The 26,130-nt window shown below is 41.2% G+C and overlaps 1 protein-coding gene across 1 annotated transcript; it reads left to right on the top strand.

Moving 5' to 3' along the window:
- On the top strand, positions 1 to 25,588 carry LOC308367100 (NXPE family member 3-like; the record flags this gene model as incomplete). The annotated part of the gene is made up of 8 exons (XM_080840920.1): positions 1 to 37; positions 359 to 426; positions 691 to 1,095; positions 1,452 to 1,870; positions 2,238 to 2,308; positions 4,724 to 4,927; positions 7,855 to 8,192; positions 25,394 to 25,588. 8 exons carry the CDS (start codon positions 1 to 3, stop codon positions 25,586 to 25,588), a joined length of 1,737 nt encoding a protein of 578 aa, XP_080697046.1.
- Positions 25,589 to 26,130: the final 542 nt, after the last annotated feature.

Raw genomic sequence — 26,130 nt, 5'->3', positions numbered from 1 at the left:
ATGAACTCAAAGATCCACACACGGATACCCAAACTTTGTGAGTAGTGAGTAGTTGTTGTCAAATTATTCATTCTGCAGTAGATTCATTAGGTTGGCTTCGTACTGTAAGAGGAAATTGCTCTGATTTATCATCATGTATTTAATCATCCTATTCAGATCTTTAAACTTTTTTTCCTGAATTCCACCTGTATTTTTGTTGTATGAAGACAAACTAATGTACAATTATAGTTTTCAAACTGAGGAACAGCTGTAGTTTTGATGAAAACGAACGGAGTTACAATTATAGTTTTGATGAAGACAAATTCAGTTATAACTGTAGTTTTGATGAAGATGAACTGACCTTACTTTCTTGTTTTAGCACTCGGGTGTGGTCAGATGGTGCAGTATGGGTTTGTGATTTTGTCACTCGGACTTCTGTTTTCCTGGGTAGGTTGATATTTGTATGTTTTAATAATGATTTATTTTGTTCTATTTTAATAGGGTTGAAGCACAGAGACCAATTTGACCATTTGGAAACACAAACGGGAAATAACAATTCAACTTTACAAGGATGAAACGACACAAACACACACAGAGGAAAATTTCGGTGTCCACCTAAATATTGCTCTGCTGCAAAATAGCAGACATGGTTTTGCATGACAATGAGAAATTACTGTTTGTTTGTTTGTTTGTTTGTTTATGTCTGTTCAGGTGATGTGGTCATACACTTTTGGAGACAGGAAAGGTGACGGGCCTCTTCCCAGGCCCCTCCTGCAGCTGCACTCCCCCAGGTCCGACGAACTCACTGACACAACACCCAAACTCAACAACCCAAAGGTCTCTCCATCCTCCGCCATAAATGACCCGGGCTTCAGTGCGGACGAATGGGACCGGATGCTGAAGCTGGTCCACTGGGGCGAACCGGACCGCCAGATTACCTCTGCAAAAATGAGCACCAGTCCGGACCACTCAGCCTTCGTTATTAATGACCTCAAGGGCCGTTACTATCTGGGGGACCAGCTCCACGTCACCATCGTTGCCAAGGACTTTACCAAAACTCCCAAAAGCTACGGAGGGGATTTCTTCCAGGCAAAGGTTTATTCAGACAAATTAAAGGTGAATGAGCTCTCTCCTCCTGCATGAATCTCAACTGGCAATCACTCAGCTCAGCTGCTCACCGTGCCTCGATGGCACTGGCTAATGGTATGCCCTCTTCCTTTACCTCCCCGTCTGCGCGTGCCCTCATTAGCGGCATGAACAGGGACTCATCTCTCGACACATATTTTCATATAGCAGCTTCCTCCCTGAGTCCTCCATGGGATATCTCCCCATCGCTCCCACCATGAATTACTCCTGAGGGACCTATACCAGGGAGCACACAGTTATTGAATGACATCTTTATCTATACTGTACAAGAGGTCACTCCAGTCTGATGAGTGCATGTTTGCTTTCCTTTCCCCCATGGATGTTAGGCCAGTGTGTTTGGAGAGGTGCTGGACCACCAGAATGGTACCTACTCGGCCCGGTTCACCCTGCCGTGGGCCGGCCTGGCGTCGGTGGCGGTCCGCCTGATTCACTCCAGCGAGGCCGTGCAGGTCCTCAGGCGGCACCGGAGTGCGTACCCCGACCGTGTCTACTTCCATGGCTTCTACGTGGGCGAGGACCCCCAGGGTGGTCGAGTGGAGGAGAGGGTGGTGTGCAACATCAAGTGGGAGGGGGTGGTGCTGGGGTCGGACCAGAAAGACTGCTGCTGTGAGTACCAGGATGCCAACAGCGGGTTGACGTGGCAGTGCCTCAAACCCCCAACTTTGCCATGCAGCGCCCTGGTGTACCACTCCATTGGTGGCTATGCCAATCACATGACCCCCCTCGAGAAGGTACTCATGGACAGGTGAGCAATAGGGGATTGGTATTAATTGAGATGCTATGCATCATTAAGGTATACAGTTCTTCATGTATCATGTACATAGCTCTGTTGTTTATGATGCTCAACTTTATGTTGCCAGGTTGGTAGTAATAGAGGTAGAGATTGGTATGAATGCTTTGCTTCTGTTGTTTTGAGTTTAAAAGTAAAACATTTCCATTAATTCATTCAGTAGGCACAGTTGTTCACAGGTTTGCATGTTCACAGGTATGTATGCTCACAGGTATGCATGCTCACAGGTATGCATGCTCTGTTGCTCTCTGAGTATTGAACCTATGACCTTGGTGCTGTGAGAGTGAAGCTGCAGGATGCTGAGTGTTTTGTCTCTCCACAGCCAACATGTGAACCGGTGGCTCAAGGGGGATTCACGCCTGATTAGAGTCATGGCCTCCAAATCAATCATTGGTATGTTTTTCCACTTTCTTTGGAACTGACTGCAGAGCCACCCTGGCGCAAAACACACTGTTATGACCCTGGCAGGTCTAGGCCCCACCCTGTGATATTGCATGCCTGTTCTGTCTCTGTCTCTACAGCAAGTAATTGGAGGCAGGTGTACAGCAGGTGATTGGAAACAGGTGGACCCATGATTGGACGGGCTACAAAAGCCCTGATCAGTCTGCACTCATGCATTCCTTTTACTTTAATAAACTATTTATTCTTATAAAACCAGCGTGGCCTCTCCTTTATGTTTCGTGCATTGAGCCTGTACGTTACATATGGGGGCTCGTCCATAATTGTTCCAGAATTGAGTATATAATTTTTTTTTTTCAGAATCAGGTAATACCGATTTCATCCACTAAGTAGCCAAAATGGTGGTTGTAGAGCTGTCAGCAAAAAATTATTGGGGAGACCCACGCTGGAAAATTGGAGAATTATTTAAATGGAAAGTACATTTTGGTAAATTGTTTGATTAAGAATTTAATTGAGTAGCCTTTTGTTTGGAAATTGATTGTGTTAATTGCTGGCGATTTAGTTTGACTTCTTTTGTTTGCCGTGGAGGAGGAGAGCCATTTTTAAAGAGACTGCAGCTTTTGGCTTGTGCTGCAGGCAGGGTGCGCCGTGTGCGTACTGGTGAAGGGTGAGTACAGGTGTAGTTGGTAACTGGGTGGGGGATAGTAGTTTATACCCTACCGAGCTAATGTGAACCCCTGCGCACGTGAAGAGCGCTTACTGCTGTTTGTTTTTTTGCCTTTCTTATTTAAGTTTGTTGTTTTTCATGGGTGTGTCGTACGCACTGGGGATGCTTAGCAACTCAATTGCAGGAGGGCACATTGAAGACTAGCACTGGAAATAGCTAGGACTGTTTTTTGAGATAGATGCGGGGCAGCTCTAGTCTTTGGGTTTTATGATTGGGTGGCACTACACCTGTGCTTGATTGATGATTGTGCACTGTCGCGTCTGGGCCTTTGGAGAAAATATGATTGGTGATCACGTCTAGTGGCAGTTTAACCCTTACCCACTCTTTCCTTTGGGAACTATGCAGTGAAGCTGGTAGTTCTAACCTATTTTGTCCTTTGAGAACTAGCCAGTGAATCTGGTAGTTCTATTTTGTCCTTTGGGAACTAGCCAGTGAATCTGGTAGTTCTATTTTGTCCTTTTGGGAACTAGCCAGTGAATCTGGTAGTTCTATTTTGTCCTTTTGGGAACTAGCCAGTGAATCTGGTAGTTCTATTTTGTCCTTTGGGAACTAGCCAGTGAATCTGGTAGTTCCATTTTGTCCTTTGGGAACTAGCCAGTGAATCTGGTAGTTTAATTTTGTCCTTTGGGAACTAGCCAGTGAATCTGGTAGTTCTATTTTGTCCTTTGAGAACTAGGCAGTGAATCTGGTAGTTCTAACCCATTCTTTCCTTGGGAGCTATGCAGAAATAGGGTAGCTCTAACCCTAACCCTTCCCATTGGGAAATATGCTGTCACTGAGGGTGATCACAGATTTTATCGTTGTCGTTCTTCTCCGATGCAATGACATGCACTAATTTCTCCTCTCCTGTCTCTTCCCCTGTCCCTCTTAGATTGCTTTTCCAGGGCCTGGAATTGCTGGGGGGCAGCAGGTTGTGTGACTGGTGAGCGTGAGGAGTGAGTGAGTGTGTGAGTGAGGTGGTCTTGTTACATTCTGACCCCGGTATGAGTGTTGTGGGACTGTTTGTAATTTGTGACTGGCACAGTCTAGTATTGTGTTTTAAATAGTACAGAATCCCATTTAGGTGGGCTTCTGTTTTAAGGGGGGGGATGTTACGACCATGGCGGGTCTAGGCCCCGCCCTATGAGTGTAATGCCTGTTCTCTCTGCCTGCTTTTCTCCACCTCTCTCTGCAGTAGGTGAGTAGGTGTGTTCCTGATCATTGGTAGATTGATGACAGGTGTGTTCCTGATCAGCTGGGCAGAAATTGAGGACAGGTGGCTTCCTGATTAGCTGGGCTACTTACACCATGACCAGCCGGCAGTCAAGGCTGCTCTGGTCCTCCTGGCTCTTTGGCTTTTTGGCGCTTTGGTTCTTTGGTTGATCGTAGGTCGTAGGTCGTAGGTCGTAGGAACTTGGGTTTGTGTTTGGTTCTTTGTTGGCATGAAAGTTTGATCTCGTTTGTTAACCCCTAAACTGACTTTGCACGACACTTTGGTTTACTCTTCACAATACTGAATTGCACCACACTTTTGCATTCCTTTTACTTTGAAGTAGCCTTATCCTTTCAATAAACTATTTATTCTTATAAAACCAGCGTGGCCTCTCCTTTATGTTTCATGCATTGATCCTGTACGTTACAACACCCACACACACATACACATGAAAACCCTCATGTCATGCTCCCATACTGTCTCTCCTTAGGGGTTAGAGAGTCGTGTAAACCTGGGCTGCCCACACCAGTACCATCAGGCTTCTACATGGACAACGTCTGGACGTCGTTTATGTGTGCCGCCCGTCATTTTGCAGCGGATGACACGACCCAGTGTCTGAAGGACAGGCACATCTACATTATGGGAGACTCCACCAGCAGACAGTGGTTTGACTTCCTCATCCAGGCCGTGCCTAGTAAGACACACAAATATCACACGGTGCTGCTCACAGGAGAATTAGTTCTCTCTTTAAAGATGTTTACATTTCAGGAACTGAACTGTGTAAATGAACACTTAAAAATACCTGAAACAGAAGGAGATTGAATAGAATTCACGGGAGTAGGGACAAACCTGTTTTTATATAATTTTTATCTTCATATTATACAATGCCCTCCACAATTATTGGCACCCTTAGTGAATGTGACCAAAACAGGCTATGAAAAAATATGTCTGCTGTTTATCCTCTTGGTCTTTCACCCAAAATAATAACAAAAATCTTACCTTTCATTGAAGTAAAATTATTGAAAGAAACGTTTTTTTTTTTTTACATTAAATAAATATTATTCTCCAAAACAGGTGTGCCACAATTATTGGCACCCCCTAATTTAATGTTTTGAGCAGCCTCCCTTTGCCAAGATTACAGCTCTGAGTCTTCTCCTATAATGCGTGATGAGGTTGGTGAACACATGGCACGGGATCAGAGACCATTCCTACATACAGTATCTCTCCAGATCCTTCAGATTCTTAGGTCAACGCTTGTAGACTCGGCTTCAGCTCTTCCCACAGATTTTCTATGGGGTTTAGGTCGGGGGACTGTGATGGCCATGGCTTAACCTTTATTCTGCGTTCGGTGAACAATTTTTGTGTTGATTTTGAGGTGTGCTTTGGAACGTTGTCCTCCTGGAAGGTTCAACCTCGTCCCATTTTAAGCTTCCTGGTGGGGACTGTTAGGTTTTAATTTATTTTCTGCTGGTATTTGATAGAGTCCATGATACAATGATGTATCCTCACAAGATGTTGAGGGCCTTTGGAACAAAAACAGCCCCACAACATCAAAGATCCGCCACCATACTTCACATTGGGTATGGGGTGCTTTTCTTTTGTATGGCTATCTTTCTGTTTACACCAAACCTACCTTTGATGTTTGTTGCCCAAAAGCTTTAGTTGTCATCTGACCATATAACTTGGTCCATCCTCTTCATTATGTACATGCTCCCCCTCGGACGCGTCATCAGCAGACATGGGATGTCTTTCCACTGTTATGCTGATGACACACAGCTTTATATCAAAACTGCCCCAAGCCCCACTGCAGCCATGTCATCTCTCAACGCCTGTCTTGGGGAGATAAAGGCATGGATGAGCAACAACTTTCTCCAGCTTAATAGTAGCAAAACTGAAGCCCTTCTTGTTGGTACCCCACACCAGGTTCAGTCATCCTCTTTGACTCATCTCACCTTCGACAGCCAGGTCATCCCCCTCTCCTCCACAGTCACTAATCTCGGAGTTAGGTTTGACTCTCACCTGAACTTTAATGATCATATAAAACACCTGTGCAAAACCTCTTTTTATCATCTAAGAAACATCTCCAAACTCCGCCCCACTTTAACCTTATCAGATGCAGAGAAGCTTGTCCACGCCTTTATCTCCTCAAGACTGGACTATTGTAATTCACTCTTCTATGGGATCACTGGCAAGAACATCCAGAAGCTGCAATACATCCAACAGCGCTGCCAGGATTCTGATGAAGGTCCGGAAATATGAGCACATAACACCAATATTACACTCACTACACTGGCTCCCTGTCTCTTTCCGGATAGACTACAAAGTCCTTATAATCACCCATACATGCATAAATGGACATGCACCTCCCTACCTGCAAGAATTAATTACTCCCCAAACCTCCACCTGCACCCTCAGGTCTTCAAACAGCTTGCTCCTCCGCGTCCCCAAAACCAAGCGTCGCACCATGGGCGACCGGGCCTTTTGCTCGGCAGCGCCACATTTATGGAACAGCCTCCCTGACCACCTAAGGGCAACGCAGACGCTGGATTCCTTTAAAGCTGGACTTAAGACTTTTTTATTCAGGAAGGCATTTCTGGCCTTGTGTTGAATCTTTTCTGTTATGCTTATGTTAATATTTAAATTTGTTTTTAATTTTATTGTATTATTATAGTTATTTTCTAATATGTAGGCACTCTGAGATTTCCTTTGAATGAAAAGTGCTTTAAAAATAAATTGAATTATTATTATTATTACTATTCATTGAAAGTCTGACTTTCATTTGGCAAACTGTAGGCCTTTTAGTTTGTTGTTGATTAACAGCAGAGGCTTTTTTTCTGGCAACTTACAAAACAACTTGTGGTGGTGTAGGTGGCGTCTGATGGTAGTTCTGGCGACTTTCTGACCGTAGGACTCAATTTACCTCTGCAATTATCCAGCTGGGATCCTTGGATATTATTATGCCAGTCGAACCATCCTCCTCACTGTGGGTGGGGTCCATTTACAGACAGGTCCTCTTCCAGGCTGATTCTTTACATATCCTGTTGCTTTGAACTTCTTAACTATTGCCCTGATTGTGGAAATGTATATTTTCAACTGTTTAGATTTTTCTTATATCCTTTTTACCAGATTTCTGCATCTCAACAACAAGAAAATCATGACTGGTAATATACTTCAGTTAGATTTTAATTATAAGATTTTTTAGGGGTACCAATAATTGTTGCACCTATGTTTTGGAGAAAAATTATGTATTTAATGTAAAACAAAAAATGTGTACTTCATTGAAAAGGTAAGAATTTTGTGAGTGAGTGAAAGACCAAGAGGATAAACAGCAAAGACACAATTTTTCATAGCCTGTTTTGCCCTTATTCACTAAGGGTGCCAATAATTGTGGAGGGCACTGTATATAAATATTATTATCATCATCATGCTTACATCTTTATAATATGATCATATCACTGTCTAAATTATACTTTGAAATCGGTAAAAACATGCATCTTAAATCTTTGACCAACTTACTGTTATTTTTTCTCATAGAACTCACTGATACATATATATATATACCTACCACTATCTGTCCATTAAGCAAAGGCATGGTTATCACACTATTGTTGTTTCTCCCAGCTCTGAACCGTATGAACCTCCACTCTTCGGACCAGGTGGGCCCCCTGCTGGCCGTGGACGTGCACAACAACATCGCCATGCACTTCCGCTCGCACGGCCTCCCTCTGCGCTGTGCCAAGGCCCCGGTGGCGTCACTGCACTACATGAGCAATGAGATCGACAATATGGCCGGGGGCCCGCACACCGTCATTGTCTTCAACATGTGGGCGCACTTCACCAACTTCCCGCTCTCCTACTACGCCTACCGGGTGTTGCGGGTGCGCCGCGCAGTCGTGTCGCTGCTGAGGCGGGCGCCAGAGACCAAGGTCATCATCAAGTCCGCCAACACGGGGTACAAGGTGAGTACTGGGAGCAGACTTCTCTTACCACATGTACTGGAATTCCACAGGGGGCAGTGTAGACTCACATGTAAGTGTGTGTTTACCTATGTGTCTGTCTATGTGTGTGTATCCTTGTGTGTGTGTGTGTATGTGTGTGTGTGTGTGTGTGTGTGTGTGTATCCTTATGTGAATGAGTGTGTGTGTGTTCATCCTTGTGTGGAAGTGTGTGTACTGCACTGGGAGCAGCCTGCCCTTACCACATTCACTGAAACTGGCAGTTTAGACTCACATGTGAGTGTGTGTATCATTGTGCGACCTCAGATTTGTCAGCTTAAAGGTGCAGTCTGCAAAACTAATCCGACTGTGTTCATACTCTCTAACTGGGTAGCAACCATAGTGGCTTGGACTGAGCCATTCCAGCCAATCAACACTTTACTTCAGGTGCAAGGACGTTGAGCTCAAATATCCACAGCCTTTCACCAGAATCACAGATTCTACCTCAACACAAATAATCTCCTCCCTACTGGCTTTTGTTCAGAAACAGATATAGTGTGAACCCAGCATCAGCATAAAGCGTACCTATGCAACTTGCTACTCGGGTAAAAATGGAGGTCTGCTTCTCTGAAGTCTTCCTCCTCTGTTTGATCTGTTGTTGCTCACTCCCACACCCATATTTTCTAGCTTGTGAGCTGAGAGTACCATAAGTCTAACAAGGCCATTGGAGTTCAGCACAAAGTGATTAATGGATTATTACCAAATTCCCTAATGATGTGCGTGTGTGCGTGTATAGGTGTGTGAGCATGTGCGCCTGTGTGCCTATGTGCTTTTGCATCTCTGTGTGAGTGTGTACGCATGTGTGTGCAGCTGACAGTGGGACTCAAATTAGACACACCCATACAAAAATGCATATCCACACCCACACACACCTACACCCAGAGATGGGCAAAACTACATCAAAATGTATTTTGATACAAAATACAAAATACCCCTCAAATAAATGTATCCAAATAAAATACAAAATACTGTTGCCAGAAAATGTAACAAAATACAATACATGTATTTTGTATTTTTAAAATATAGGAAATACTTTTTCTGAATTTTATGTTTTCTCACAATTTGGTATAGCAGAACATTCAGGTTTGGGCTATAGTGGCGTTACATAGTTACCACAGGCCCAGGTGCAGGCTATTATGACGGGCCCTTGTCAGTGTTGTAAGGCAGTGGTTCCCAAACATTTGAGTCCCGTATCTTTTTTTTCATTTTTGTAACCGCCGCCACCACGCCCCTCCCCCCGCACACATATTCCGCCTAGTACACCTGTCAGTGTAATATTTTCGCTGAATATGGGTATACATCAGTATTTTTGGAAATGCGACATGGCTATTCAGACTATTCAGTTTTACATAAATATGTCTATGGGCCCTGGCTACAGGGCTATATAATGTACACAAAGCTCTGGTGAACCCCGTAAAAAAGGAAGAACTGTCACAGAATGTCAGTGTAACTAAGCAAAGCTATTAAAAGACAACAACTTGAGTACCTCCCTCCCTCCCTCCCTCCACCTCTCTTTCTCTTCATCTCTTCATCTCCTTTATGTCTCCCTGTGTCTGTCCGTCTCCGCAGTAAACACACACACACTAGTGCAGTGCCCGTAGGAATTATGCATTCTGTAGTGTTAGCAGACGTAGGTGTAGGCTAGCTGTTGTTCAGTGCAGAACTGGGAGGATAACATGACGACGTGGCCCGACATAACTTACAGCGAGAATTGCGCGTATTTCGTGGACTCCATAGCAACAGATGGGAAAGCAATGTACAATCTGAAAGCCTCCGAGGCTTATCAATATAAGCTACCATTTGTAGCGGCCACTCTTGCGTTGTGATTTTGATTGGCACCCAGCCGTTTATTCATACACTCTGACAGGTTTAATGAACACAGAGCAAAGGCGATCACACACAGTATCTTCCGAATGACAGCCTCTCCCAGCCAGGGTAAATGCAGACTGAGGTTTATAATATTGCAATAATGAGAAAACAAAGTCTACACACGAATTACAACAGATACATCGGGACACATCTGAAAACCTCTCTCATTGCGTCAGTAGATGCATGAACGCACACTGTAAAATATTTCACCGTAATTTTACAGTAAACTACTGGCTAATAATTGCATTAATTTCACGGTAATTTTACAGTAATTTATTGTAAATATTTCACAGTAATATACTGCACATGTTTACAGTAATGAACTGTAAAAAATGTACAGTAAAATGCAATGCAACTACAGCGGTATATTGTAATTTCAGTTGTCATGCCATTGTAGCTGTGGAATTACATCGTCTTGCTTTAATAATTTACAGTATTATACTGTACATTGTACATTTACAATTATAGTACTGCACATTTGACTTGTTTACTGTGATTTTACCACACAAACGTGCTTTGGATTTGCTAAATTAAAAGTCAAAGCAAGAACAAAGACAACTCTAATTTTAACTTTTTAAAGTCATTACTCAATACCCAAATACATACAAATTCATGAAGGTTTAAAACACGTCATATTTATTATTCAATACCTAAATACATAACAATAAAAAAGGTTTAAACACCCCTAAATCAATACCCAATTGACCCTTCCGCAAACTCCGCCCTCCTTAGCAACGTTTGGTATATCAGTCAAGCATTCACGTTTCCCAGGTTCTCAGCATTGGTATGAATGGGGTGGCAACATGTTTTCAACCGTATCAATTTCAGCTCTACCCAAATAAATCATAAGCATTTTTTGGAAAAACAGCAAGATCTCAGATCGAAGCAGGCAAAAGGGTCTGCAATATGCTTATATAGGCTACAACCACGACATTACATGCCGTGTTTGTAGACAGACAAATGCTAAGGCTAACAGGTTCATTCCAGCTATGTTTATTTGTTCTATTATCTACACAGTCGCCGCTACGCAAACATGTAAGGTGGTAAAACTGAATCGTATTTTAAGCAAGGGTTTTCTCACGTTTTCGATGCAGTGGGCAGATTTTAGCGACATAGCTTCTTGGAACAAAGTAGCTGTTTACGTTGCTGACATTCAGCTGATGGGGGGGGGGGGGGGGGGGGGGGGGTCGTCTACATTGTTTGATCCACAGCAGGCATTTCTCTCTCTGGGTCTTGGGTTTCGGGAAGGGATAAAATGTTACCCCTCCCTCCAGCCTTTTTGGATATCGACTGTCAGAATTACACACTCCATAAGCACAACGTTCCATTTTCTCTTCTAGAGCAGACGTCTCTCTCATTGACTTCCATTCATCAAAATGGCTCGCTTGACTGAGGTCCCGAGCTTAGTCACCGTTGCTATGCTATGATTGATCAGTTACCGTTTTGGGGAGTGGTCGCTTAAGGGTCAATTACATAACAATAACTGAAGGTTTGAAACATGTCAAATTCATTACTCAATACCCTAACCCTAGAACTCAAAACCCAAATACAATTAGTAAAAGTTAAAAACACGTCAAATTCATTAATCAATATCCTAATACATAACATGAAAAAAGTTTAAAACACATCAAATTACACACAACACTCTAGAACGTAGACTCTCCTAAATAACTCTGTCTGTCTTCAGACCATATAAAATATAAACAAAACTTCGGAACATATACAATATAAACAAAAATGAAATGCAATTACAATTTTTTTAACAAATTTACAATGACCACTCGAAGTCGCCAAGCTTTCTCTGGAGTGTGCTGACTGCTGACATTTGCATTTATCCCTCGGCGCCTCTTCTTTGAGCCTTGCTCTGCGTTGATGCCCAAGAAGCACCTGTAAACAATAAGCAAAGACAACTTTTAGTTTTACAGATTTAATATGGCATTGTTTATCCAAGGCACATGCACCAAATAAATTAGTATTGAAAGCCAAGCAAGATTGATATAAGCAACGCAAATCAGGAGGCTAAAATTAGCTCCTTTGAAATGACATAGCCTAGTTGCTGCATCTGGATGCTAACGTTAGCTTACTTTAACTGTCACGCTAATTAGTGTATTCTCAGTCGAATAACACACTCTATACCTGTACACGTGGAGAACATTAATTGAGAACACATAATTTGAGCTTTTCAAAACAACTATACATTACTTGTCTGTGAGGAAAATCTTGGCGGGGAAAATGGCTTTAAAATGACTTAGCTGGAGGCTAATGTTAGCTTACTATAACTGTCATGCTTATTTGTGTATTCTCAGTCGAATAACACACTCTATACCTGGACATGTGGAGAACATAAAATGAGAACACATCATTTGAGCTTTCCAAAACAACTATACATTACTTGTCTGTGAGGAAAATCTTCGCGGGGAAAAATGGTTTAAAATGACTTAGCTGGTTGCTGTAGCTGGAGGCTAACGTTAGCTTACTTAAACTCTCACGCTAATTCGCGTATTCTCCGTCAAATAACTAACACACTATGACTAAAATTGACATGTGGAGACCATTAACGTTAAATGGAAACTCACAATTAGAATTTTACAAAGATAAGTTTCTTCTCTGTGAGGCAAAGCTTCGCGGAGAAAACAGCTTTTGGAATTTCTTAAAAAGTGGTTCATAAGTGACCTGACCTTGATCCAAAAGATCGTTAATTTACTAACCCAGACAACGAACGTTATTATAACGTTATTATTATAGAGTTGTGACAAGCTCTCTGTCAATCTTACCGTTATCTATCTATAAATCCAGGAATCTCTGTGTGTCTGTTTAGTTTAGTTTAGTTTATTAGGATCCCCATTAGCTGGGGCACAGACCCAGCTATTCTTCCTGGGATCCAACAGTAAAAAGTATATCGTAGCCCGACCTATTATCCCGCACGACCTATTATCCCGCAAGCGCTGGTACACGTTACTTAATATTGATTTTGGTGTCATCCAGGATCGCGGATTTCGGAAAACTTAAGTCCCTGCCCAAAAAGGGTATTTAAATTAGCTTTGTAGCAAAAATGGCACATATACAGCATATTGAAGTGTATAAGATAGTGTTGTAATACTGCGTGTACAAACCAGCCTGATACAAATAGTAGAATTTTGATTTCGCGACGTTCAGTGTAAATTCTTTTTCTTGTTGAGCTATATTTCCAACGGCATTTTAAATCAATGCGGGATAATAGGTCGTCGCCAACTTTGTTGCCATTTCGCGACTGTACAAAACAAATAGGAAAATACGGTAAGAAATGACCCTGCTGAGAGTCAAACAAGACTTTGTGCATTGTCTACACACCTGTCACTTCTGAAATATGTAAGGTTGATTCATTAAACCATATTTATATTGATAAAAACATGTTTGTTAAGCGGATTTTTTGGTGGCCCGCGGGATAATAGGTCGCGTTACGATACATGATATATATATATATATAGCCTGGATACCAGCCTGAACTCCGCCCACAAAATTTTTGGTCTGGAGATTCAGTCTGGAGTCGAGTTAGTTGGGAGGGTTTAAACGGCCCCGAAAAGTGATCTGACCATTCAAATTGTAAGGGCGGGCTTTATACGTTGATGGACAGATTTAGATAGAATACCGGTATACATCGAACAAAGATGGCGCCGTCTCGGAAGCTTAGTGGGACATATTTTATATGATTTAAGCTATCTACACGACTTTTATATGTCTACATTGACTCGGTTAGTTGTGTATACGCAAAACGAGTGTTGCCCAGAATTATGGGTCTTAACTGAAGCACTCTAGAGCATTATTGATAGGTTATGCTAACGCGTAGAAAAAAAAAACATTCAAACGAATGGTAGCTTCTAGCCTTGAGTGCTAATTAAGTAACGTCTCAACAGATATGACAGCGCATTCATTTTGAAAGAGGAACAGAGAAACGCGATCAAGGCATTTGTCGATTGAAAAGATGTTTTTGCCGTCCTTCCTACGGGATCAGGTAAAAGTTTAATCTATCAGATGGAAATACTACGTTGCTCTGATTGGTTCTAGGTATCCAATTCAGCGAAGAGGAATTTTCTTTCCTGGTTCGTTGAAACACGCCCCATAATCACAGCCCAATAGTCCGGTCTCAGACTCATATTCTGACTAGAATTATGAGTATGACATCGTCAGGCTAATATATATATACAGTGGTGGCCAAAATTATTAGAACACCTTACAGATCTGAGAATATTGACCTTTTTTTTGTCTCCAAAACATTATTTAATTTAATAATGTAAATGAAACATGCAGATGGTTGTTCTGAGCACAACAAATATCAGATGAAGTGATTCTTACTGTTTTTATCCACTTTTAACTCTAATATTTGGTACGCCCACCATTGGCAGCAATTACAGCAGCACATCTCTCTGGCATAGAGTCAATATATTTCTTGAGAACTTCAACACTTATGTTATCCGATGCCTTTTGCAACTCAAGCCAAGGGCTTTCCTTTGAATGTACAATAGATCTGTCCAGTTTATTTTCCAACTCGCCCCAAATTTGCTTGATGGGTTTGAGGTTCGGACTTTGAGGGGGGTGGTCCATAATTTTCAATGTTCCAGAAGATTCCTTCTGTCACAGGTGGTACTGGCAATAGTTACAAGAATGTTTAAGGTCATTGTCCTCTTGGAAAATAAATTCAGGCCCATTGACACCACTCCCAGAAGGTACTCCATGCCTCACCAGAATGTTATGGTATACTTTCTTATCCATGATGCCATCAATTTCGCAAAGTCATCTGTTCCTAAGGATTAAATGGCACCCCACACCATAATACTACCCCTTCCTTGTTTAACTGTTGGCCAGAGACACTCATTTTTATATCTCTCCCCCTCACTTTGTTAAACATACACTCTTCGCTTGTTGCCAAACTATTCAAACCTGGACTTATCAGTCCACAACACTTTATACCAATCTTTCTTTGTCCATTTCTAATGTTCTTTAGCAAATGTCAGGCGTTTCACTCTATTCTTCTCTTTCAGTAAGGTTTCTGTGCTGCTATTTTGCCAAAAAGTCCTTTTTCTCACAGCTTCCAACGCACAGTTCTTGAGGACACTATTGAACCATTAGTTATTGTGGTGTTGATCTCGTCACACAGTTCTCGTGAAGTCTTTCTCCGGTCCTTTCTTTGGAATTTGAGATGCTTCACTTGTCTGTCTGAAAGTTTCTTTTTTCAGCCTCTCCCCTTTCGGATCTGGTGGCTCGGCAGTGCTTGGACTGCATGTCAAGTCCTTGGCTATGCGGCGGTAACTACAGCCAGCATCAAAAAGGGCCTTTATTCGAACCCTAGGCCTAGCTTGTTTTAGTACGGAAATTGACCTAAATCTACTTATGATGGCTCTATTCTATGGTTTATAGAGCATAATGATGACTTGTAGGTATTTCATTAGTTTTAAGGGTATTTTAATGGCAAATTCAACAAAAACAACTGAAACCTCTTAAATATGCCTAGTGTTCTAACAATTTTGGCCACCACTGTATATATATATATATAAAAAGACAATACATACAAAAAACTATTACAATATACATTTACAAGAATTCATTAAAAAAAAACTCATTACGCATCCGAAAATGTTCTAGACCTTTTCCAAGTTTGCTTTGTCTAATGCCATGTTCATTTGATGTATGATAGACCTAGATGCTTTTTTACATGTTTTTTAAAAGCTGATTTATTATTTAATTTAGTTAGGCTGATTGGCAACTTGTTCCATGCTATTATTGATCTATATTCAACTGTACGTTGAAATGCATTAGTGTTTGTTTTTGGTACACTAAATCTCCCTGTTGCTGCATGCCTTGTATTATATGTATGGCTGTCACAACTTTTGCAAAGGACTTTGTATTGTTGTACTGGAATTTTCTTGCATAAAACTGCCCAGGTTGATGTTAATACAGCAGCATTCAGTCTGTCCTCAACTTTTAACCACTGCAAAGATGAGTGCATGTGGTTGATGTTTGTCTTGTAGTAACATTTAAGAACAAGCCGCGCTGCTTTGTTTTGGACTCGCTGAAGTTTTGTAAGATGTTCTTTAGTGGCATTTGACCACACAATATTACAGTACTCCATTTGCGCTAGAACCAAAGTACAGACCACTCTCTTTCTCAATTCTTGGGTGAGAAATTGGCCACAGCGTCTCAGTAGTGCAAGACCACTACTCATTTTCTTCACTGTGTAGTCAATCTGTTTAGACCATGACAGTCTACTATCTAGGGTGACACCAAGCAGTTTGGTTTCCTTTACTTGTTCTATGGGTTTATTATTAATATACAAGTTAAGCACTGGGTCATGACTTAAAGCATAACTGGAACCAAACACAATCATTTTAGTTTTTGATATATTGAGGACAAGTTTGTTTTGTTTTACCCACCTTTCTATTGTTCCTAACACCTTGTTTAAAGACTGGGTCAGTTCGGCTGGTGTCTTTGCCGATGTATACACCGTAGTGTCATCTGCATACATGGCTACTTTTGCATTTTGTATAGCTGAAGGTAGATCATTGGTAAAAATAGAATACATAAGTGGACCTAGACAGCTCCCTTGTGGCACACCACAGTCAAGGTTCACACTGTCAGAGAAACTGCCATTAAAAATACTTTTTGAGATCTTTTTGTCAGATAACTGCTTAACCACTTTATAGCTGAGGGTTTAAAACCATACTTCCCCAACTTTTGAAGCAGCAATCCATGATCAATAACATCAAATGCTGCGGTGAAGTCTAGCAGGACAGCACCACAGATGTTTTTATTATCTACTTCTCGCAGCCAGTCATCTGTCATTTGGGTTAAAGCTGTACAAGTCGAATGTCCTTTCCTGTAGGCATGTTGGAACTCTGTTAGCAGGTTGTTTTCATAAAAGTAATGTTGTATTTGATTAAAAACTACTTTCTCAAATATTTTACTAAGTGCTGGAAGTAAACTGATTGGTCTGCAATTTGATGGGGTGAAAGTTTTCTTTTTATCTTTAGGTAGTGATATTATCTTGGCCTCCTTCCAGGTTTGAGGAAAGGTACGCTTATTTAAGCTGGTATTAAAGATGTGGCATATCGGATCAGAGACGTAATTCACTGCCATTTTGAGAAATTTTCCATCTATGTTGTCAAGACCTGCCTGTTGGTCCTTGCAACATGATTTAATTATCTCGCTTACTGTATCTTCCTCCACCCTGTTGAACTGAAAGCTGCAAGAATGCTCTTTTATTAGATGCCCTGTTGTAGGAGTCGAGCCATTACTCCCCTCTGATAATTGCTCATTCCTTAGTTTGTCCACTTTCTTATAAAAATAGGCATTGAGGTGATTGGCGATTTTTGTTGGATTTGTGATGAAGGTCCCATCATTCTCAAGGAATGTTGGTTGTGAAGATGCTTTTTTCCCTAATATCCCATTTAATATTTTCCATAGTTTTGTCCCATCCCTGCTAAATTCACTTAACCGTGAAGTCAAGTGTGCTCTCTTTTTCTTCAGATTTAGTTTTGTGACGTAGTTTCTCAGTTTACAGTATTTTATTCTATCAATGATACTTCCAGTCTTATTAGCTATTGCCTTTGCTTCATTCCTCAATGACATCTGCTGTTTCAGTTCCTCATCCACCCAAGGTGCTCCAGAGGTTCTGACAGTCATCTTTCTGAGTGGAGCATGAAAGTCTATCACCGGCACAAACTTGGACATAAATGCTTTTAATGCTATATCTGGTTCCTCTTCCTTAAGCACACTTGACCAGTTTATCTTACTTGTGTCACTTAAAAAGGCCTCCTCAGAGAACCTTTTATTGGACCTCGTCAAAATGACTTTTGGCTTAGCCTTTGGTACACTTCCCTTCCTTGCAATAGCCACCACATTGTGGTCACTAAAACCAACAGAAACAGATATGGCTTTTGAATATAATTCTTTTCTATTAATGTAGATGTGGCCAATGCAGGATGATGTTGAAATACCTCTGTTGTTCATGCTTATTCTAGTTGGTTGTTTCACCATCTTCTTTAAATTACATGAATTGGCTATGTTCATAAGCCTCTGTTTTAATGGACAGTTGGGTGATAGCCAATCTACATTTAGATCACCTGTTAGGATGACCTCCATGTTTAGGTCACATATTTGATCAAGCATAGTGTCAATCTTGTCCAGATAGCTAATATTTGCACTGGGAGGTCTGTAACATCCAAACAATATTTTTTTTTGATGCGGTTAGTGAATTTGCAGCCACATTATTTCAATATCAATTGACACAAGGTCTTCTCTTATTTTTGCTGGAATATGATCTTGAACATAAACAGCCACTCCACCACCATGACAGTTTCTATCTCTACGGCACATGTTAAAACCAGGAATATACATCATAGCATCACTAAAAGTTTCATCAAGGTGAGTCTCTGAAATAGCAAGAATGTGCACAGAGTTAGAAGTCAAGAGTTCATAAACGTCATTGATTTTGTTCCTCATGCTACAAATATTCAGATGAGCCACCTTCAACCTCTTTTTGGGTAGCCCTGCAGTTGAAAACATTTACACCAGTAAAAAGCAAGTCCTTTTTTAGTACAATGTCCAATTATTAAGATTCTTTTGTGGATTCTTTTTCCTTGTTTTGTCGAATTATTAGTTTGTCGTATCGCAGAAAGGCAATGTCCCCCCTCTCTCTGGCTTCTTTCATTTTAGGCAAGAGTTCCCTTCTTTTCTGTCTCACAGCCTCTGGATAGTCCTCGTTTATGAAAATCCTCGTCCCTTTCAGTTTTCTCGCATTCTTTAGCACCATATCTCTGTCCTTTGTTCGCTGGAATCTCACTATGATTGGACGTGGTCTGCCTTGTGTGCCGTCATTGGAGATGTTCACCTTTCCAGCACGCATTGCCTGTTCCATTCCGATTGTCTTTGTGTCCAGGTTGAGTTTCTCTTCAAAGATTTTCAGAACTTTTTCCTCAGAGACTAAATTGTTTTCTTGTTCTGCCTCAGGAATGCCATCAATGATTAAATTAGCTCTCCTTGACTGACTGTCAAGTAAGTCAGATTTTGCACCCAGTATCAGCATGGACTCTGCCAGTCTCTCAATATCCGATTCCTGTGATCTGCAGCTTGCTTGAGTTCCATTATTTGCACCTTTTAGATCATCCAACTCCTTTTGTGAGAATTGCAAACTTGTTCTTAAGTCTTGCTGATCTTTCAGCATCGCATCAATCCTTTTATTGCATGTCTCCAAAATAGTGCAAACACATGCTTTGAAATTGTTTTCTTGCTGTTGTAAAAGTTCTTTATAAAAAGTGATTTGTTGTTCAAGCAGTTCTTGTACTTGTGCCATTGATACAGTTTGATCATTGTCTTTTTCCCCTTTGTCTCTGCTCCCCTTTCCACCAGCCATTTTGTCTGGGCCCGACAGACTCTCTTCAGAGTCTTTCAAGTTAGCACCAACAAGATTTATTTTCTCTTGTTCGAGAGCTTTTACAAAACGTTGTCGTATTATAAGTAAGGATTGCAGCGATATTTATAGATTTGCTTTACCCAGTTCAGAAGTACAATAGGTGTTAGCTGGGTAAGTGTACCCAGCTTCTTTATATTAAGTTTCAAAGTAATGTCTGTCTGTCTGTCTAGGGCGTATCTCACTGACGGTAGTTCCGTTAGTTATGAGATTTCGCATGTAGCTTACGCATGTCATGAACCTGTGCATCCTTGATTTTGAAGATTTTTGAATTTACAGTTTTCGAGATATTTGTATTTTACCGTTTCCCGTAGGAGACAATGGGTTATCGTCTCCCGTCCCGTCGGCACTATGGGTAGTGACGTCACAATCAAATGCGTAGCGTTATTAAACTATCCTGCCTTCACTCAAAGTTCAGAATAGCGTTGGATATGATACAGATATGATACAGGAGGATATGGATATGATACAGGAGGTTCGCATTCAAATTCTTCTTGGTGAACAGATACAGACTTTTGCTCAGGTAGCCTAATCTTAAGACAGTGATTGATTTTATCTATTCGTTTATTTTTAAGCTTCTTTATATTAAGTTTCAAAGTAATGTCTGTTGTACAGTCATCTAACAGACAGGGAATAGTAATCCATCAAAAATAGTCATATTGTTTATTAGTATACCGTTTGCCGTGCATTGAAATGCATTGGGTTTAGCGACGCGATTTCTAAACCCAATGCATTTCAACGGGAGCCAATACATTGTGACATAGACCAGAGATTTTGGCGTAAAATGTCCAATAGTGTGTAGGCTATTCATGAGGAACACACACTTCGATGAACACACACTTCGACGTCTGGAGTAGGCCTGCTCATCTGTAAGTAAATTTAACCTGTTCACGTTAATTGCTGTGAAATTAGCTAGCCTATTGACGTGCATCGAACGTGCACTGTGCACTGAATTCGGGTGGGGGATAGTAACGCCATCTCCAGTCAGCGCAAATCTCGCTGTAAATTATGTTGGCCCACGTTGTCATGTTATCCTCCCAGTCCTGCACTGAATTCGGGTGGGGGATAGTAACGCCATCTCCAGTCAGAGTATTTAAACTGTGTTCCCATTGTAAGGACATTTATTAGCTTACGATCTGTCTGAGAGTGGGCTGTCAAAGCTAGCATCATCGAAGTCATACAGTACAGTAGGCTACATACATTCAATAAAATTAACCTACATTTGAGTCCAACTGCATGACCATTCTTACCCTACACTTACCCTTACAATAAAGAAGTGATCCTATTTCATGACACTTTATGACATTTAGTTTATAGTTTAGACAGCAACGTTGACATCTATATTCAACTGCATCCACTACATAATCTCAAACTTTATTTGTTGGTATATCTCCAAAAAGGCTAACATTAAAACATTTCTTAATGAAAAGGAAACATGCATCACAATAACACTTCAGTGTAACCTGTAGCCTACCTATGTGGAGTGCAAATATGTCTTGCTATTACACTACCCAACAGCTACACCTACGTCTGCTAACACTACAGAATGCATAATTCCTACGGGCACTGCACTAGTCTATCTATAAATCCAGGAATCTCTGTGTGTCTGTCTGTCTGTCTGTCTGTCTAGGGCGTATCTCCCGGACAGTAGTTACGTTAGTTATGAGATTTTGCATGTAGCTTACGCATGTCATGAACCTGTGCATCCTTGATTTTGAAGATTTTTGAAATTATAGTTTTCGAGATATTTGTATTTTACCGTTTCCCGTAGGAAACAATGGGTTATCGTCTCCCGTCCCGTCGGCACTATGGGTAGTGACGTCACAATCAAACGCGTAGCGTTATTAAACTATCCTGCCTTCACTTAAAGTTCAGAATAGCGTTGGATATGATACAGATATGATACAGGAGGATATGGATATGATACAGGAGGTTCGCATTCAAATTCTTCTTGGCGAACAGATACAGACTTTTGCTCAGGTAATCTTAAGACAGTGATTGATTTCATCTATGCGTTTATTTTTAAGCTTCTTTATATTAAGTTTCAAAGTAATGTAGCTTACGCATGTCATGAACCTGTGCATCCTTGATTTTGAAGATTTTTGAATTCATAGTTCGCGAGATATTTGTATTTTACCGTTTGCCGTAGCCTATAGTGCAAACCCATGTCACCGTTGTAGCGGTGTAGTACTCCACTCTTGCGTTGTGATTTTGATTGGCACCCAGTCTTTTATTCATACACTCTTACAGGTTTAATGAACACAGAGCAAAGGCGATCACACACAGTATCTTCCGAATGACAGCCTCTCCCAGCCAGGGTAAATGCAGACTGAGGTTTATAATATTGCAATAATGAGAAAACAAAGTACAAACGAATTACAACAGATACATCGGGACACTTTTTTGTGAATGATGTCATAGTCATAGAACAGTCGTCGTCATAGATGTTACCCCCTACGGGCACTGCACTAGTCTTCTATAATGTGCTGTATCCACCTTTGCGCTCTTCTATCATGTGCTGCCTGTGTCTGTAGTCACTGTGGATCCAACTGTCTCTTCTTGAACCCACAATGCAGCGTAGTGCAAGTGCAATTCAAATTTACATTTAATGCATTGGGTTATCACAAAGGATGATTTGAATAGAGTATTTTACTGTGAAATAACCCTATACAATGCTGTGAAATACCGGTATCGTTTTTTTTCACAGTAACTTACTGTGTCTACATTGATTTTACAGTAAAGTCTACATTACAACATGACATTGTGATTATTACAGTCAAAGCCTGTAAAGTAATAATACGATGATTTATTGTGAAATATATCAGTTAAATATTGTAAAACTCTGGTAACATTTTACAGTGCATGGTCACTGGTCTAGGCTTACCATCAACATTGAATAGAAAGCTAACTCTTATACAAATACATCAAACTACAATATACTACTTAACATGGTAATGAGAGTTGGTTACATGCCAGGCCCATACGCATCAGCTGGGGTAACATCTATGACAACGACTGTTCTATGACTATGACATCATTCACGTCGCGCGGGTCCGCTACATAGTGCCTCACTACAGTGCCTATACCGCAAACGGTAAAATACAAATATCTCGCGAACTATGAATTCAAAAATCTTCAAAATCAAGGATGCACAGGTTCATGACATGGAATTACTATTGGATGGATTACTATTCCCTGTCTGTTAGATGACTGTACAACTCTAGACATTACTTTGAAACTTAATATAAAGAAGCTTAAAAATAAACGAAACGAAATCAATCACTGTCTTAAGATTACCTGAGCAAAAGTCTGTATCTGTTCACCAAGAAGAATTTGAATGCGGACCTCCTTATCGTATCCAACGCTATTCTGAACTTTGAGTGAAGGCAGGATAGTTTAATGCTGCTAGGCGTATATTGTTTGATTGTGACGTCACTACCCATAGTGCCGACGGGACGGGAAACGATAAGCCATTGTTTCCTACGGGAAACAGTAAAATACAAATATCTCGCGAACTATAAATTCAAAAATCTTCAAAATCAAGGATGCACAGGTTCATGACATGCGTAAGCTACATGCGAAATCTCATAACGTAACTACCGTCAGGGAGATGCGCCCTAGACAGACTGACAGACAGACACACAGAGATTCCTGGATTTATAGATAGATATATATATTTGCAGGCAGCAGCTGTGTAACTTTCATGGTTTTACAAAACAGGGCTCTCATTGCAATCTCTATGGCTTCCGGGAGGGCTATCCCCACCGTGCTTTCGCCATACGTAATTGCGTATAAGGACATCATACGGCTTTGATCAAGTCACATTCTGTCAAGATGGCTAACGTTCAGTGCAACAACTCGATTCAATCTTTGAAAGAACCTCCTTTTAGTCGGTGTACTAATGAAGATACAGTACTGTGCAAAAGTTTTAGGCAGGTGTGAAAAAATGCTATGAACTAAGAATGCTTTGAAAAATGTAAACAATAAATGTTTATTTTTTATCCATTTACATGGTAAGACTGAGCACAGCAACAAGACACAACGTAGTTATACTGCATCAGCAGGGTCTCTCCCAGACAAAGATTTCAAAGCAGACAGGGGTTTCAAAATGTGCAGTTCCAGCTCTTTTGAAGAAGACGTTGAGGATCGTAGACGCAGTGTTCAGCCAAGGAAACTTAATGCAGCTGATGAAAAACACATCAAGCTTATTTACCTTCGAAATCGGAAGATTTCAAGCAGTGGCATCAGCTCAGAACTGGCAGAAACCAGTGGTACCCAGGTACAGACATTTACTGTCCGGGGAAGTCTGGCCAGAAGTGGTCTTCATGGAAGAGTTGCAGCCAAAAAGCTCTACCCCGACAAGGAAACAAGGCCAAGTGACTGAACTAAGCACGTAAACATAGAAACTAGGGTGCAGAAACCGGCAGAAGGTGCTCTGGACTGATGAGTCAAAATTAGAAATATTTGGCTGTAGAAGAAGGCAGTTTGTTCGCTGGAGGCTGGAGAGAGGTACAATAATGAGAGTCTGCAGGCAACAGTGAAGCATGGTAGAGGTTCCTTTCCAGTTTGGGGCTGCATTTCTGCAAGTGGAGTTCGAGATTTGGTCAGGATGAATGGTGTCCTCAATGCTGAGAAATACAGGCAGATACTAATCCATCATGCAATACCATCAGGGAGGCGTATGATTGGCACCAAATGTATTCTGCAGCAGGAACATAACTCCAAACATACAGCCAATGTCATTAACAACTATCTTCAGCTTAAAGAAGAACAGAAAGTCCTGCAAGTGATGGTATGACCCCCACAGAGCCCTAATCTCTACATCATCGAGTCTGTCTGGGTTTACATGAAGAGATAGAAGAATTTTAGGAAGCCTACATCCACAGAAGATCTGTGGTTAGTTCTCTAAGATGTTTGGAACAATTTACCAGCCGTGTTCCTTCAAAAACTGCGCAAGTGTATCTGGAAGAATTGATGCTATTTTGAAGGCAAAGGGTGGTCACACCAAATATTGATTTAATTTAGAATTTTCTTCTGTTCCTTCACTGCATTTTGTTAATTTATGAAGAATTGATGAAAATAAACTGTTAACACTTCCATTTTTGAAAGCATTCTTAGTTTACAGCATTTTTTCACACCTGCCTAAAACTTTTGCACAGTACTGTACATTGAAAAGGATCAAGACAGCTATCTAAGTTTTGTGAAAAAATGGATATACAGTAACATGAGAGTCAATGAGAGAGATCTGGAGTGATTTCCTTTTCACCCCCAAAAGAGGCGGGCCATAGGAAGCACCACTTTTGGCAAATTGACTGATGCCTGATTCGACAATGAAATTCAGAGGCAGATCAGATGGTCTAGTGGTAGAATCCGAAAGAAAAAAATCTCCTTCTGCCTAAACACTGGAGAAAGTATTTTGAGTATTTTAAATACAAAATTACTCCACTCTAGTATTTTGTTACAAATAACATTCGATTTTGTATCGCCCCTTTCAAATACAAATTACAAAATACTCAAAAGTAAATTAATTAACTGGTATTTCAAATACAAGTAATTGAAATACTGCCCATCTCTGCCTACACCCCACACCTCCAGGGCTGGATCTCTAAGAGCCTCTGGGCTGCTGTATGCTCATCTTATAGTGTGTGTGTGTGTGTGTGTGTGTGTCTGGCTGCGTGCGCGCGTGTGTGTGAATTAATTGAGTCACCGTCTCTTAATCCTGCATGTCGCGGTAAAGCACATAAACAGTTCGGAATGTTCGTAACGGTGAGAAGGAAAATGTTCAGCTTCTCACAGTGTGTGTGTGTGTGTGTGTGTATGTGTGTGTGTTTGTATGTGTGTGTGCATTTTGCAGGATATCTATAGCAGTGATTGGTTCTCCATGCAGCTGGATCGAATCCTGCGAGAAGCGTTCCATGGTGTGGGAGTTTACATCCTGGACGTGTGGCAGATGACTGCCTGTCACTACAACACAGAGGACATCCATCCTGCCCCAATGATCATTCAAAGCGAAATTGACATACTTCTCTCCTTTATCTGCCCCAAGTAAGGATACTGCCCTTCCTCTTACCACCACTACTGCCCCCCGGATTCCATTTTGTCTCTCTGGTCCACACCCAACGCACAGCCGGACAAAGAAACATGCAGGTCGAGGTACCCCTATAATACTCCAGGCCTGTGACACCCTGACGTAAAACACAAAGGCAATGAAAGACTGCAACTCTGACCCCAGTGAGCCATAAATGCCTGTCAATCACGACACAACAGTCTACTGAACTAACTAAACACAGAACACATACATCAGCTGGATCCTGTTCAACCTCGTAGCGTGATGCATCGCACTGCTTTTGACTATTCCTGCTAGATATATACTATTTACTGTCCTGTGGTGCGGTGTGTAGTCCCGGTTGTCAAAACAAAAAGCCACCTGACACTTGAATCTGGTGAAGCTGAATCTGATGAATGTTCTACAGCACCTGACAGGCTGCGTGCGGGTGTTGTACCTCACTTGAAAGTTACTTTGGACGAAAGTGTCTAGCAAATGGGAAAAAAGTATGTGGAATATACTGACTGGGAGTGAGTCTTCACCCT

This window comes from Sprattus sprattus (genome assembly GCF_963457725.1).
Source record: "Sprattus sprattus genome assembly, chromosome: 6".
Classification (NCBI taxonomy): Eukaryota; Metazoa; Chordata; class Actinopteri; order Clupeiformes; family Clupeidae; genus Sprattus; species Sprattus sprattus.
This window is presented reverse-complemented; position numbering and strand designations above follow the sequence as displayed.